Consider the following 17,229-nt stretch of genomic DNA (forward strand, 5'->3'; position numbering starts at 1 on the left):
AATACAAGAATATTGTTTCTGCAGAACGAAAGTCCTCTTCCTGTTTGTCTCTCCAGATCATCAACTTGTTCATTGCTGTCATCATGGATAACTTTGAGTACCTGACCAGAGATTGGACCGTGTTGGGGACCCACCACCTGGACGAGTTTAAGCGAGTCTGGTCCGACTACGACCCTGAGGCCACGTAAGACTTCAAACGGCACTAGAGAACATTCAGCCGCTAGATGTTGCATTTTTACAACACCTCAGTCTGTTGCATAAAGTTTGTTATTTCCCTTCCTAACTTTTGTGAGGCAGCAAAGGCCCTGTCATCATTTAGTCTGCAATATTATAATGCTATGGCTGCCTTACAAGAATATATTGGGTAAAAAGTACCATACCCAACTGAAACTGTTGGATACTGTAATGACTGACGTCAGCTTACAGAGGTAAACAAAATGATTAATACGTTTTAAGTCGCAACATTATTCACAATCATAATATTTTCCTGGGGGGGGGGGGGGGGGGACAATACTTTTATTCCACAAGTTTTCGAATATCAAACAAAACCAAAACATAAGAGAACACAAAATCAGAGTATTACACTCTAAGCAGAATTAAAAGATGGATAACTTGTTCAAAAATCACATACTAATGTCAGTGTCGATGTCAGAGATAGATATGATACGGTACATTTAGAGATATAGTTTAGTGTGGTTGCTATTGGCAACCAGACTATTGTTCTTGGTCAGACAACCTTTATGTCACCTAAAGAAACCTTTCATTTAACATTGTATAAACCCAAAAGTCCTTTGAAGCCAATGGACCTTTTCTGTCCCTTTTCTTATTAGACAATATCATGTTCAATCAGACAGGATTAGTCACGCTTCACATGTCATCACAATATTATAATATAAATGCTAAGATGGAATTCATTTCTCAGCGGATTCCTCGCGACTCGTGTCAGTGCAACCACACTAGCAGTTTCCTCGAATTGCATCTTTCTAGTTATATTTATTATGTAGAGAAACACAGCCTCTGCCTCCCACAGCTGTATATTCCATGACGTGTCTCTGTCTGCTTCCAGAGGTCGAATAAAACACATTGATGTGGTGACCATGCTGCGCAGGATTCAGCCCCCTCTCGGCTTTGGAAAGCTCTGCCCTCACCGTGTGGCCTGCAAGGTAAGCCCCGCCCAGCCTGGCATGTTCCAGACTAATATCACGGCCTAGATATTAGTCTGGAATCTCTGTGTGGAACCTGCATTTTCCAAGGTCTGAATAAAAAAAATGCCTCTCTGGTGATAAACCCGGCCAACATTTGCATACTGGACCCTGATTGGTCCCTCACTACTTCGGAGGGAGTGAAATCCAATCACAACTGGGCGGTGCCAGACCAAATCTGCCGACGGCAATTTTAGTTTTGCAATGGCAGATTTGTCTGGTGTCCAGGCTAAGCCCCGCCCAAAAAGCTGATGTACATTTGACATAATTTATATTCAGTATATCGTCGTTGTCGGGCGGAAACCTCGTATCTCCAAGTTTCAAATGTGTACGTTTTTTGCGAAGTAAAGCCCTGCTTCATCAGACAAGGCCGTCGCACAAAAGTAGTGAAAACAGCAGATCTACAAGCACACAAAACGCCTCGCACCTCGAGGCGTTGTGTGCTCGTAGATCGGCTGTTCTCACTAGTTTAGTAAAACATTTTAAATGATAAAAACGAACGGTTTTGGACATACAAGGTTTCCACCCGACAACGACGATATACATATATGTATGTATATACTGTACTGTATATGGTATGATGGTATGATATTCAGTCTTAGACTGTGTGATGCCAGCGATAGTAGATAAATTCAAGCGGTCAGTAGAATTTATCCCCCCATCCCCCCCTGGTGTGTGTCTCCAATTACCTGCCAGCAATCCAATTAGTGGCCTACTATAGCTTACTCACTCACCCACTCCTCTCTCTCTCTCTCTCTCTCTCTCTGTCTCTCTCTGTCTCTCTCCTCAGAGACTGGTTGCCATGAATGTACCTCTGCATCCTGATGGGACTGTCACCTTCAGCGCCACTCTGTTTGCTCTCGTGCGCACCTCACTGAAGATTAAGACAGAAGGTTCTGCCTCTTACACATATACTACACACACGCACACACACATACTGTACACTCTTTGTGAATGCTCTTTCTGTCTGTCTGTCTGTCTGTCTGTCTGTCTTCTTGTCTGTCTGTGTGTCTCCACCCTGTCTCTGTCTCTCTCTCTCTCTCTCTCCACGCACGCACGCACGCACGCACGCACGCACGCACGCACACACACACACACACACACACACACACACACACACACACACACACACACACACACACACACACACACACACACACACACACAAAACCCTTTGATCAACCCAGCTGTGTATTGATCTGTCCATTTAGGTCCCATTGATCAACAGAATGAGGAGCTGAAGATCATCATTAAAAAACTATGGAAGCGCACCAAGCCAAAGCTCATTGATGAAATCATTCCGCCACCTAGAGGTAAACCGACAGTACTGTCATCTGGTCATAATATGTGGTACTCTATAAGTTAGTGGTTCCCAGCCTTTTCTGGATCAGTTCAGGGCCCACTTGAAAATCTCAAGCATTCGCAGATCCTGTGGATGCCTTCGTGGACCACCTGTCTGAACACTTTGTTAAGTGGTGGTCCGCGTGTTCTTTCAGAGCAAGCTTATTTTAATGCTCAATCAATCAATAGTGTTCAGGCTTGGATGAATGGAATAATTTTTATATTAGTGTTATATCATCAAAAAAATCTTAGTGTTTTGACAATTATTTGGGGGCACAACAATGCAATGCGCAAATATTCAGAGTGGAGATAGGTTTGTTGAAAAGGTTCTTTATGTTTTAGCTACTACGTTAAATGTGGTTATGTTTAGGTATATTGGGTACATGGTTAAACAATTGTGTTTAGGCTTTAGGTCAGAGATGGAACTGTATAAATTGGTGTAGCTTGGTGTAGGTAACTAACCACGTAATCCCCATTTGCCAGCTTAATCCATATCACATATAAAACAAGGGTTTCCATTTCACACACATGTTTGTTCTCTTCAGGGGATGAGGTCACCTGTGGAAAGTTCTATGCCAGCTTCCTGATCCAGGACTACTTTAAAAAGTTCCGTAAGCGTAAGGAGAGGGAGAGGAAGAGCAAGAAGAAGGACAGGGCAGCTTCTCTCAGTCTCCAGGTACCCTGTAATCCTTGTTTCTTCTTCTCAGGTCAGATTGTGTGATTTTGTTAACTTGCCACCTATTGTCGCGAGGTAAATTATACGACCATACAGTCGTCCCCTATAGGCCTCTGTCTAACAGGTCTACTCCTAATCTAATGAGTCAGCACTAACAGATGTCAAGCGAGAAAGTGACCATAATATCACCACCATGATAACTTAATACTGAATACAAATGCAGAAATGAAAGTTACAATGCAGAAGTTACTTCTGCATCTGTTGTTTTTCCATTTCAACCAAAATTCCCCCATGCGTGTCTCTTCATAACAGGACGCAAGTGTGTGGTAATCCGTCTGTACATTTCTCGTCACATTTAGCCTCATTTAGCAATAACCCACAAATAATATTTTGCATCCAGCATTTTTGCACCTGTTCAGAGAGGGGTGGAACTGGGGAGAATAGTGTGTTACGCCCCCTGGTGATGCTCCTCAATGCCAGGTGAAAAGAAGATGGTGGCATGACGGCTCGGGTACCGGAGATAGCAACGGAGACCCGTTGCTATCTTCACCCTCCCAATGACGGATTAGCAGGGATAGATCTAGTGTAGAGCCCTATGGCATGGGGAATTGGTTTAAACACTAAATTGGGAATATGGAGGGGAGAAAATCTTTTTCTTTTATTACACTTTATGGGCAGGTTTTTCTTCTTTTTATACTTGACTTCTATGTACTATGATAGCCCTCAGATCTCATGCTATTTTGGGCCCATAAGTGTACTCTTACTGTGACAGGAATGGGATTTGGGGTGTCATTATGTATACCTGCCTCAATGCGACACAGACACTGAATTTCAATAAAAAGATTTGAAAAGAATCATTCTGATCTGGTCTATTCCCTCAGCAAGGGCTGCGAACGCTGCAGGACCTGGCTCCGGAGATGCGTCTGGCGATGGAGTTCGACATGGAGGAAGAGGAGGGTGGAGAGACGACAGACGGCGAGGTGTTCGACAGCGAGCCGGGCACCTCGGTGATGCCCAGCCCCGCCAGCACACCCCTGCCCCCCAACGACCTGCTGGAAGAGATGACCGACGCGTTCTTCAACGAAGCCAAGGCCCAGGTGTCCAATGGCGGCGTGGTGACCGAACAGGTGAGCGGGGTTATTACAATAAGTCAATACTAGAAATAACTAGAAATAATTGAAACTGGAATTGGAAAAAGGAAAAAAAAAAAATTGAGTTAAATAAAATACAATGATGGCTAACTGAAACTGTAATGTGTGGTTACAAAACTAACTGAAGCGAATTTTTATCAAATAATATCCTTTGTCAGTATCCGATATGTTTCTTTAAAGGGGAACTAGGCGAGTCTTGGTGTATACAAACACATTCCCCCCTCCCATTGTTTATGTCAACATAAACAGTGGAACAGAACCAAAATACAACCAGGGGGATGTGTCTTTCTGCGAGGAAACACCCCAGCACAATAATATAGTGACTGATAAAGGGAAAATGCATGACTGCTAAAAAATGTATATACCAGTGTTGCCAGATGGGAAATGTTGAATTATCGTACCGGAGGCTCAGAATTATCGTATTTGACATGAAACTATCGTACACAGCCAAAAAAGAGAAATCACTCGCGTAAAAACTTAATTTCACCAAAAAATGCGTCTTTAGTGTAAGAAACAACCTTGTTTGAGACTTGTGCGTGACAACAACGCATCAGATATGCTGCGTGGAGGCAGGCAACTTCCTGGAGCTTACACAAATAAAAGCCTGAAACTGGTCTGGAAAGATGCAACAGGTGTTTTTAATGCCTCCAAGTACAGATCTATGGTCAGATTGATTGATTTCCCGGCTTATTTTGGGAAGCCAAACCAGATCCCAGATCAGCAGCCAGGGAAAATAATGAATTCACGCTCTTTTTGGTGATATGCCGAAATTATCGTACATTTGGGCATTTTTGGATTTATTGATCGTACATCGTACAGAGGGTCAAATTATCGTACAAATACGATAATTATCGTACATCTGGCAACACTTATACATACTGTATATATTAAAAATAGTCTTAAAGTTACCTAGTTTCCCTTTAATGAAATAACAAAAATAATTGCAGGTGACGGGTCTTCCAGTGGAGCAGAGGCCAGAAACTCGGATGTCAGCCATTAGCATCGTTGTGGAACAGCCCGTTAAGTCCGAGCCCGTCGCTCCCACCAGGTGTGTTTGTTTTATCACATCAGTCCACACACTTGTTGATTTATACTCTGTATCACTGGTTCTCAAACCTTCTTAAAGGACAACAAGGGTTCATACTTTAGATTGTAATTAGAGAAAAGAAAATGTTAAAATGTTTTCATTTACTGCTTTCTATTGTTTTAGCGATCGGGTGGGGGCATGCGTACTGGTGGCTAAATATGTATTTTTAGACACAATAAGCCGGCAATTTCTTTGTTACAATTTACACCACATCTTCCCATGAAAGATTGTGGTGCATCTTGGGATTGGACTTATTGTGACTAATGGAATGGGCCGATAACATAACCCCCCGGCCACTGCATATAGGCGGAGGTTCTAACATTTTGTCAATTGAATAATGGCTTTACTGATGATCATGTACATTGATATATATATTTTTATAATGACATTTTATTTTATTTATATTTGTTTTTACAGAAAATCGAAACAACAAAGGTATATGGTGTGAATATTTCTAATATGTTCCATTTATAACTTATACAACACAAAAATTGTCTTTTGTTCCATATGCAAAAACAATTAAGTTATGTTTTTGACTGCTGGGTAAACAAGGTTCAAGTCATTCAAGTCATGCTTAGGCACGGATAACATAGATGAGAATTTATTTACCATTATTTTGTAGTTTATTACCTTATTTGACTATCCTTTCATGCTATGAACAAATTCAGTCTATCCTGTTGCTATGGCTTATTGCGCTTATTGCACATTTCATTTTGCATATTGCATATGGCATATCGCTTGGCCCCCATTGTTCCTGCTTGCAGCTATATTTGTTATTTGCATCTTTGAGTTTGTTGTCATGATTACTATTTCTGTATCACATAATCTAACATAATCTATACTCCACCACACAACAGTATCACTTGCTAACAACAACTGATTTTCAAGCCAAAAATGTGACGCATATCATGACAATGCAACGCATTCATGAGCTTAAGAATGAGTTGTTTTTCATTTCAATGAAAGTTGCTCACCCAGTGCATGCTCCCCTCCTTACAGGTTTGGCCCATAAGTGCCAATAAAGCAAGTACACTAGGGTTTTTAAGGCCATAGAAGCATGCGCAGTAGTGCACTAAGCTAGCAGTATCAGATTTGACCACTAGTTCAGTCTTTCTTCAAACATCACTCCCGGTCCTGAGGGCCCGGTGCCGGTATCACACACTGAAAATAGCACTATAGCATCTATAAGTTCATAATGTGTTGACCTATAAATCAGAAACAGAATCCAAAATGTTCTAGTTCAGGGGTCTTCAACGTTTTCAGGCCAAGGACCCCTAAGTTGAGAGAAAGATGAAGCAGGGACCCCCACTATCCTATCATAGATTCCATATAGTTTCATCGTTTGACAGCACAATCATCAGTGTATTTTGGATTCATGTCAATTTGAGTTTTCAGATTTAAGCTCTTGAACCGTCAATACTTAATAAACTTGACCTTTCACTCTGTCCTTAGTCTGCTCTTTTCCCCCTCTACACAAAACTTCTTTGCTAAAAATAGCAGATCTACAAGCTCCCAACGCCTCGCGTTGCAAGGCGTTGTGAGCTTGTAGATCTGCTATTTTTGTCTAAAGTTCTCAGAATATGGACGCTAGGGTCCAAGTGGTTAATATAAAGAAAGAAGAAAAAAACTTTCAATCACTCAAAGATTTGGAGGACCCCCTGTAGTAACTCTGAGGACCCCTTAGGGGTCCCGGACCCCCTGTTGAAGACCCATGTTCTAGTTTAACAGATCTACAAGAAAGCAACGTGCAAGCAGCGCAACACGTTGTGAGCTTGTACATCTGCTATTTTCAGTACGCAAGCACAACACTGCGTTATGAGCTTACAGATGTGACATTTTCAGTGCGCAGCAGCGTCCTCGCATATAACCGTTGGTTTAAACATCCCGTTTTGCATCCCGTTCCCCAGGATGGCTGACATCCTCAGCGAGATGATAGAGGCTGCAGGCCAAGCGGAGGCTGCGGCTGCAGCTGCAGAAGTTCCTGCGGAACCGGCTCCAGCTGTAGAACCAGCTCCAGTTATAGAGGTTGTGGTCACGCCGGCTCCAGAAGCAGAGCCTGCCCCGGTGGCGGTGCAAGAAACTGCACCTGTATCCTCCGTAACGACACCTGTATCCACCGTAACGACACCTGTATCCACCGTAACGACACAGTATTCTTACAGTCAAGTGGACGTCACCAGCACAGAACAGACAGACAACAGGTGAGAAGGAAACAAGAGTCCTGTGTGTGTGTGTGTGTGTGTGTGTGTGTGTGTGTGTGTGTGTGTGTGTGTATGTGTGTGTGTGTGTGTGTGTGTGTGTGTGTGTGTGTGTGTGTGTGTGTGTGTGTGAGTGACACAACAATGACATTGTCGCTGGTCGCTTTCCATTGTAATCATAACTTTACTTTGACTTCCTAGATATGCAGAAGTTTCAGCTGTTACGCCTGGCCCGGCGGAGAGTGTCAGTGCAAACGGTTACAATGGCACAGGTTACAACGAGACCAGTAACAACGGAACAGGTTACAATGTCACCAGTAACAATGGAACCGGGTACAATGTCACCAGTAACAATGGAACAGGGTACAATGGCGCCAGTAACAATGGAACAGGTTACAATGTCACCAGTAACAATGGAACAGGTTACAATGTCGCCAGTAACAACGGAACAGGTTACAGCGGTACCAGTAATAACGTCACAGATTACAACGTCACCAGTAACAATGGAACAGGTTACAACGGCACAGACATGAACGGAGGAAGTGTGTCCTCCTACGCTGGAAACGGATACAACGGGAGCGGGTACAACGACGACTACAGCGTGGACGGCGGCAGCATGTCTCTCAACGACAGCTATAGTGGAAACGGCTTCAACGGAAACGGCTACAACGGAACCGAAAACGGTGACTTGAGTTTTGTCCGGAGACGCATGCTTCCTAACATTCCTTTAGGTAAGTCTTGTTCAAATAAATTGCGGTGAAGCATGAGCAGTGTTGTTTTTGACAGCAAATTTTGATTTAGTTTTAGTCATAGTCTTTTGAATAAAATGACAATTAGTTTTAGTCATAATTTAGTCACCTGAAAAGTATTAGTTTTAGTCTTATTTTAGTCGACTAAATATCATAAGATTTTAGGCGACTAAATATACAGTTGATTTAGTCAACTAAAATGTATTTTTGGCAAGCCTTGATGGCATCGTAATGACTGATTTTACACTTGGTTGTGTGCTGAAAATACAAGCTCACAACGCGTCGCAGCGCGACGTGTTGTGAGCTTGTAGATCGGCTATTTTCAGCATGCAACACCTGAGAGCAACCAAACATAAAATTACTCTCTTCTCCACTAGTCCCTCCCTAACGTTTTAGTCTAGTTTTTATTTTGTTGACGAAATTGTCAATATATTTAGTCTTGGTTTTAGTCATCACAGCTTAGTTTTTGTTTAGTTTTCGTCAGTGAAAAAAACGCAGTCGACAAACTTTTTTCGTCATAGTTTTAGTCAACAAAATCAACACTGAGCGTGAGAGAGGTTTGGTTTTGGTTTTCATAATGAAACCTGCGTGATTCTTTTTAGGTCGAAAGCCGGCATTTAACCTCCAGTGTTTGAGGCAGCAAAGCCTTGATCTCCCCACCCCAGGACCCTACCGAGGGACCCCGGCACCCCGACTACAGGTTTAACACACACACACACGCACAATGACACAATCACAATTTGTAATAAAGTATTGCAAACAAGTGTCTTGATATTCTAGTATGCTTGGTCAATCCCAAGACATTGTCTTGGCCTGAATGAGCTCAGCCTCTAGGAGTGAGCTTCTTTTTATTAGATACATCCGTTTCCATACAATACATAGTAATACAGTCATTAGACAGTACAACGGATACAATTAAACACCTCCTTAGACAGACTGTACAAGGGATATTACAGTCATAATACAGGGCTCTATGTGCACATGCATTTCATCATATACAGTACAGTAAGTTGACAAATTCACTCTGCAGTCAGCCAAGTTCGAGCATCAGACTTATTTTTTGTATCTGTTTATCTGGCCCAGTGAAATAGGCCTTTTGGCTTAAACTCTTAAACTTTAAACTTTAGCTTCTTCATGAAGAATGAGACAAATAGCCCCCAACACTCTACCAGTAGGCCTACTGCACAGAAAGGCATTCATTGTTCATGAATGATACTTCATCATAGTGTGACAGCTGTATGCATGTCCCGCTGGATACCACGGGCTCAGGGGGAGAGAGAGGGTCAGAGGAGGGGCCTGCACTTGCTCGCAGTTAAACAAGAGATCCATACAGAAATATTAATGTCACACTGGCTGACCCTGCACAGTGGACTCTTAGGAGGCTCCATGGCACACACAAGAATAGTTTAGTAGTCTATTCACTAGTGCATACAGTACATGATAAAACATGTTTAAATGTATATTGTATGTATATGTAGTGATGTGCAGAAGCGGGGATTGAACCCGGGCTCCCACTCGCCAGACCAACACACAACCCGTCGTGCCAATATGGCTGAGCCCGATACGGGCTACGGCTGAGCCCGATTGGCAGGGCTGTTGTGTGCTGCTGGGTCTTGGCTGTATTAACTATGGGGGCTACATATGCAGAATGTAAAATAGTGCTACCAGGTTGAAAGTGGTTAGGGGTGAAGCACCAAATTCTGGGCCCTGTGTACAAGGATTCACTTCAATTATTTTGTGCTTTAACTATTGAAAAATAAGTCTTTGAATATTTCAAATCCTTGTAAGGTTTTTTGAAAAACCTGTGTTTCTATGTCAGTGCATGGTGCTCAAACTATTTCATGTAAAGCCTAAGGACCCCCAAAATGATATGTATTTGGCCACGGACCCCCATCTCAAAATATTTAGCTCGCAGCGCAGCTCGGTGCCGAGCTGTGAGCTTGTATATCTGCTATTTTTCAATAGCTAAAGTATAAAATAATTCCAGGCCCCTCCACCTTGGGCCCGAGTAACTCAGTCCCACTTTTCCCCCCCCCCTTGTGACGCCCCTGAGGCATGGACAACAATGTGGAGATAACGACGGGAAATGAAATAATTGCGATTACAGTAGCTCAAATAATTGCGATCAAGCGATTATGTAATAATTGTGACAGACCTGTGAACTCTCCAGGAGAGTATAGGCCTGAACACGTGATACAGGATCTGGCGATGAGTGAATGAAGAGCCGGGGTAGATGAGGTCAGGTGTGTGTGAACCGAGGGAGGTGATGATGTAACCCAGGGCAGGTGTGCCAGCAGAGCAGGGTGCCAGGAGCAGGGGCGTCACAAGGGGGGGGGGGGGGAAGTGGGACTGAGTTACTAGGGCCCAAGGTGGAGGTAGGGGCCTTAATTATTTTATGCTTTAGCTATTGAAAAATAGCAGATATACAAGCTCGCAGCGCGGCACCGAGTGCCGCGCTGCGAGCTTGTAGATCTGCTATTTTTGAAAATGCGTGAAAATCTTCGAATATATTATGTATTTTTTAAACGAACATTTATAACTCAAATTTTGCTTCTGGGGGAACCCTGGAACTAAATATTTTGAGATGGGAAACCTAGGTTTTTCAAAAAACCTTAGAAGGATCTGAAATATTCAAATACAAGCTCGCAACGTGGCACTCAGTGCCACACTGTGAGCTCGTATATCTGCTATTTTTCAATAGTTAAAGCACAAAATAATGCGTAATAATGCGTTCCCAGTCTAAATGGGTTAAACACCCTCCTCCCTATGAAGAACATTCATGGGGGGCCCGCAGTGAATCCTTGTACCCAGGGCCCAGAATTTGGTGCGACAACCCTTGGCCAGGAGAGTGAGTGAGAGCAAGCCACGCCCACCCACACCCACGCACACATACCAACAAGGACAAACCCTGGGATGTGCTGGGACACGGTCACACGGCCACGGCCGTGACAGCGGGAAGACATGCTAAAAATAGGCGATTTACTACTCCTTTCCCATTGGCAACAAACAAACTACTTTTTGGTCATTTTCTATTTTTTTCACATTCAACAGCATGAACGTGTCATAAAAGGGGCATACAATTACAGAGGGGGGATTTCTTTTAGTATGTTTGATTCAGATCAGTCTTTCTTTCATTCTTTCTTTCTTTCTTTCTTTTCAAAAGATTATAAGAAAGTCTACATAGATCATAGATACCTACTCCTCCCACGAGGGAAATTCAGTATTTGCAGCCCAACCCAGCTGCTTCGCTGCCCACAAGGAGCGCTTGAGCAATTAGGGGTTAAGAGTCTTGCTCAGGGACACACATCGACATTGCTACCGTGGCCGGGAATCAAACCAGGGACAACCAGGGGAACTGGTTCCCTAACCGTTCAGCTATGGCCGCTCCAAAACTTGCAGTTGTTGCACGACACTATCAACAAAGTATATAGGGCTTAAATTGGTAATCAGACCAATCAATTATTTTTGTCGTTTATAAGACGTAAAACATCGATTTGTTGATTATAAAAAGTAAAATAAAAAACATGCTTCGAGATCATTCGATTAATCGTGAAAGTGAATCGTAAGAGAATAACGGATATTCTCAGCCCTTGTCACAACGGTTTGTATTGCTATATGTGTCGTCTTCAGACCCAGCACAGCTTGGACTCCAGGCGCAGCAGTGTCTCCTCGCTGTCCTCCATCTCCTGGGCCCAGACCGCAGGATCCAGAGGCAACTCCACTCCACGAGCCATGGGAGGGGGCATCGGCCAGCCGTCGGCGCACAGGGGGAAGCTCATTTACACCCCCATGGTCCTGGTGGACGAGACCACGGGCGCCCAGCAGACCCTGTGGGGCGACGGCTCCGCCAGCCTGCCTGCGGGGGCCAACCGGCCGGGGCCCTGGTACCCCGGGCGGGCCAGGACCTACACCAGCATGAGGATGCCTCCCGTCAGCCCGGGCTTCGTGGACAGAGGCAGCGCTGACAGCCTGGTGGAGTCGGTGAGTTGAGATGTGAACAATCCTAACAGGGATGTTTAAAATCCATTTAAAACTAAACCTTTAAGCCTAGAATTATAATGCTTTAGCTATTGAAAAATAGCAGATATACAAGCTCACAGCGTGGCACCGAGTGCCACGCTGCAAGCTTGTAGATCTGCTATTTTTGAAAAATCATGAAAATGTGTGCAAATCTTTGAATATCTCATTTTTAAATTGAACATCTGTAACTCAAATATGTGCTTCTTGGGGGTCCCTGATACAAAATATTTTGAGACGGGGGTTGGCGGCCAAATTCATATAATTCTAGGGGTCCTTGACATGATAAGAGTTTGAGAACCACTGACATAGAAACATGTATTTTTCTAAATAAACCTTATAAGGATTCAAAAGACATTTATAGAATCGGGTCAAAATCGGGTTCAAAATTCAAATGTTCGCGATTTTTCTAAAATAGCAGATCTACAAGCTCGCTGCGTGGCGAGCTTGTATATCTACTATTTTTTAATAGTTAAAGATAAAATAACACACAATAATGCGTACCCGGTCTAAATGGGTTTAATTTTCTTTAAATTACACTTTGACAATTTGAATTAACTTAACAATCCCTATTTTGGGGGGCGTACATTCGTCAAAAAGACCAGGTCTACAAGCTCACGTTTTGCAGTTGTAGATCTGCTCCTGTGGTTAAGCAAGGATTCTGTCTTGCAGGAAGTGTGGTAGACGTGGTCAACCACGCTGGATACTCAAGGTCCAAATCCTGGTTAGGATATATGAAACTTACTGATGGCAGCTTTAACATTCTTTCTGCCCAACATGTGGGAAATAAAATGGTGTTTAACTGTATGAAAAGCCTAGAAAACCATCCCTGTCTCATGTCTCACTCTCACCTCACTCTCTTCAGATCCTAATATCAGAGGGGCTGGCTATTTACGCCAGGGACCCCAAGTTTGTGAACTTTGCCAAGCGGGAGATCGCCGAGGCCTGTCACCTGACCCTGGACGAGATGGAGGCAGCCGCCGCCGACCTGATCGTGCGCGGTGCTAGGCAATCCATGGGACGCTTTGAAGATGACCTGGCGGATGAAATAAACTGTGTGGTTTCTTACTGACACCAACGAGGAACTCAAAGGACTGTGTGAGTGTGAAGGTTGAACGTCGTACACAAAGGGTTGTGTTTTATGCAGTGCGAAGGGCATTATCTGGAAAAAAACACAAGATTTGGAGAGAGGATCTACTATCTCTCATGTTGACTTGGGAGGAAGAGTAGTAGTGTAGCGATGCGGAAATAGAGATATATCTCTTTCACATCATTCCTATTTCTGTCCTACTGGGACCGTCCAGAGAAATGGTCGTACAAGGTTGTTAAGGCATGGTTTGTGAATGAAAGTAAGTGTTGATTTATCCTTTTGCAACTCTGAGAGTGTACGGATGTAATCAAATGGGTCCATTTGGTTACATTTGTACTCTCTCTGACTAGGGCTGGGCGATATGGAAAATTACAATATCATGATATTTTTCTAAGCTGTATCACGATACACAATCTTATCACGATTCTTTTTTCGTGTTGATTTTTATGGATTTTTTTCAAGTTACTTAACGGTACAACCACCTATAAGGTAACACAAACTAAAAGAAAAAGATCCTTTTGGGAGTTCTAAATTGACCCTTACAAGTATGTAACTCTTGACAGCATACAAATGAAACCAAATGGACCCTTACGGGTCCATTTGGTTTCATTTGTATACTGTCAGAGTTAAGAGGAGACCTTGACATTGTAAAGTTTGAGAACCACTGATTTAGACCAAAATGCAGGTTTAAATCAATTCTGCAATGAATCTCTGTATTAACGATTCATCAGGATTTCTTTATAAGGCTCCCTCATTGTATCACGATATATACGATACCTCTGAAAAGGCATATCGTGGAGACATTGTACAATATTTATCTCCATATCGCCCACCCCTATCTCTGAGTTAAATGAACGCTCAGGGTTTTACTGTGTGAGCTTGAGGTCCATAGGACCGTCTGTCGCAGGGCTCAGAACGGTCTCTGATACATGATTGCATTGTTCTGCAATCATTCATTTTAAATCACGTTTCAGTCAGTCATTTTCTTTTTATTTCATTTTAGCATTCTTTAGGAAAGTTACGATCTTTACGAATTACGATTTGCGTCCTTGTTTTCTACTGTACTTAAACAACTACTTCACATTTGTAATATTTGTATGAAAATAGAGCACATTAATTCTATAAGACATTCAGACCTTGAATATTTATGATTATCATATCAGGATGAGCGTATGTTGTTGTTGTTTCTTTGCTCAGATTTGTACATAATACTTTTTAATTCACAATATTATCCAAAATATAATGTCTACTGTTGTTTTTCATGTCAAATATGCTGATACATTGGATTCTTGGAGAAGCATCTATCATATGGAAAGTGTGAATTACATAACTGGCCATTAGTTGCATGGCAGATGAGAAACATCTGGTTTTCAACATTAAGGTAGAAGAGAAACATCTGGTTTTACATTCAAGATCAGTTTAACGCACATCCCCCTTTCTTGGTGCTGAGCCAGAATTCGTTAGGGAAAGGAAGACTCACAACTCAATTTCTACTGCTCCATGTGGAAAAAAAACACATTATTTTAGCGATGTTTCCATCCTCACTGAGCTCAGAGTCTCAGGTTTTCAACATTAAAGAATTCATCTTTTAGTTCCATCAAACTGCTATACGTGGTTGCAGGTTTGAAAAGCAGTGCTTTCAAAGGGACAGACACAGGCTGTGTGCTACAGTAGAACACATCATTTGCAAATTTAACGAGATGTCCCGGTTTGCCTCGAGAACGTCCCGGTTTCAAGCTGGGAGTCCTGACAAATATCTAGTGCAGAGTTTTTACTTTTTACTGCAAACATTGATGATCTACAAGCTCAGGGATGTTGAAAGGTTGAAAGTGGTTAAGCGACCTCACTTTACGATGTAATCTCATTTACGTTTCTCGACGTCGGGTCCAGTGACCACCAGGTCCTAAATGGACCCTTAAGGGTCTGTAACTCTGAGAGAGTGCAAATGGAACGGGCTTATGGGTCCATTTGGTTCCGTTTGCACTCTACTAACATAACGTCAAATTTGTACAATTTTTCATAAGTAAAGCCCTGCTTCATCATACAAGGCCATCGCACAAAAGTAGTGAAAACAGCAGATCTACAAGCACACAACGGCTCGCACCACGAGCATGTGTGCTTGTAGATCAGCTGTTTTCACCAGTTTAAGTCATGTTTTAAATGATCATTTCAAAACGAACGGTTTTGGACATACAAGTTTTCCACCCGACAAATGACGATGAATACAACAGCAAGGACATTTTAATACATATAATAGTAATACTAAATAATAAAGACCGGGTGGAATAGAAATAACAATTAGGGTTGGGCTGCTCTCTTAGACAGTTACAATAGCTTATCATAAATTGGGGTGCGAGAGATACAAAATAATCAATAAACCACACACACATCAAACTGGGGGTCCTTGGAATGCAAGAGGTTGAGTCAGATCCAGTGCTCTATCAGCTGCAGTCTACTCAGGCGTAACAAACAGTCACCATGCATGTTGTTTCCGTATTAGGGCTGCAGCCTGCAGGCAGTCTCACAGCTCCCTAGAATAAACCTGCCTCGTGATTGGTCAGATGGCCCAGCCCCATCTCCCGTCCCTGTCCAATCACTGGCAGAGTAAGAAGTACTCAGATTATTGACTTACTTGAGTAGCAATACCACGATATAGAAATACTCTTACAAGTAAAAGGCCTGTATTCTAAATGTACTTATCAATTTACGTGTCAAAGGTAAAAGTACTCATTATGCAGAATACCTCAAAATGGTAGGCTACATGAGCAGTGGTGTAAAGTAACTAAGTAGTAAGTACATTTGCTTAACAGTACTGTACTTAATTTGTATCTGTACTTTACCTGAGTATTTCCAATTTTCTGAATTTTTTTTTTATATATAATTTTTATCCCACGATTCTGCAACCCATTTTCACCCAGTGCCAATTGCCTATGTAATCCTGGGCTCTGCTCTCCCTCTGCCGCGCCTGGGGAGACAACGGACTAACCTCATGCTTCCTTCAATGCATGAGTAGTCCAAGTTGTTTCTTTTCACCTGACAGGGGGGATTTCCCCGGGATGGACGTAGTGCGTGGAAGGAACACGTTATTCCAACCAGTTCCTTTCCCCTCCATCAAGCGCCCCGGCTGGCCAGGGGGAGGCATTATTGAGACCAGGATTTTCTGTTCTTTAATTCATCTCCACTACATCTCAGAGGCAAATATTTAAATTTTACTCCATTACAATTACTTGAAAACTAGAGTTACTTTTTAGATTTTGAATTACAAAACATAGGCCTACATTAATTAACCACTTCAGCCCTACATTTCGGCCATTTGAAAATAGCAGATCTAATATTTGTATAGCTCCATTTTGAACTTGTGAAATGGAACAGTCTGCATAAAGAATACTTTCTACTTTCATTGTGCAGGGCCTATACGTTTCTACTTTTACTCAAGTACATTTTTGAATTCCAGACTTGTGTATTTCTATTGCACTGATTTCAGTAGGCTATTGCTATTTTTTACTTGAGTAGTAAAAGTACTTGGTTACTTTCCACCACTGTCCAGGCAGTCAGTCACGTCACTGGCGTGCCGACGCATCACATGCCCTGAACGAGCATCGTGACGCCACACACACACACATACAGGCTGTTCCCTGCAGGCGGCCTGTCTCCCCCCCGTGCACGGGGCTGTTCCGGATGAGACGCCGCCCTCCCACCGCTACCCTGATCCTCTTAT

General features: G+C 42.8%; 1 protein-coding gene across 1 annotated transcript in view; it reads left to right on the plus strand.

The window, feature by feature from the left end:
* cacna1fa (calcium channel, voltage-dependent, L type, alpha 1F subunit a) overlaps positions 1-13,493 on the plus strand; it is a gene marked incomplete at its 3' end in the record, with an annotated part of 62,610 nt that extends 49,117 nt beyond the window's left edge. The window contains exons 36-48 of the mRNA XM_080732954.1: positions 57-184; positions 1,067-1,163; positions 1,993-2,095; positions 2,414-2,515; positions 3,089-3,219; positions 4,101-4,346; positions 5,318-5,418; positions 5,875-5,892; positions 7,365-7,658; positions 7,857-8,386; positions 9,007-9,104; positions 12,035-12,385; positions 13,287-13,493. Of these exons, the coding sequence (XP_080589080.1) occupies positions 57-184; positions 1,067-1,163; positions 1,993-2,095; positions 2,414-2,515; positions 3,089-3,219; positions 4,101-4,346; positions 5,318-5,418; positions 5,875-5,892; positions 7,365-7,658; positions 7,857-8,386; positions 9,007-9,104; positions 12,035-12,385; positions 13,287-13,493 (2,406 nt within the window). The remainder of the gene's footprint in view (positions 1-56; positions 185-1,066; positions 1,164-1,992; positions 2,096-2,413; positions 2,516-3,088; positions 3,220-4,100; positions 4,347-5,317; positions 5,419-5,874; positions 5,893-7,364; positions 7,659-7,856; positions 8,387-9,006; positions 9,105-12,034; positions 12,386-13,286) is intronic.
* Between the last annotated feature and the right edge of the window lie 3,736 nt (positions 13,494-17,229).

Source organism: Nannobrachium achirus, assembly GCF_963921795.1.
Source record: "Nannobrachium achirus genome assembly, chromosome: 9".
Classification (NCBI taxonomy): domain Eukaryota; kingdom Metazoa; phylum Chordata; class Actinopteri; order Myctophiformes; family Myctophidae; genus Nannobrachium; species Nannobrachium achirus.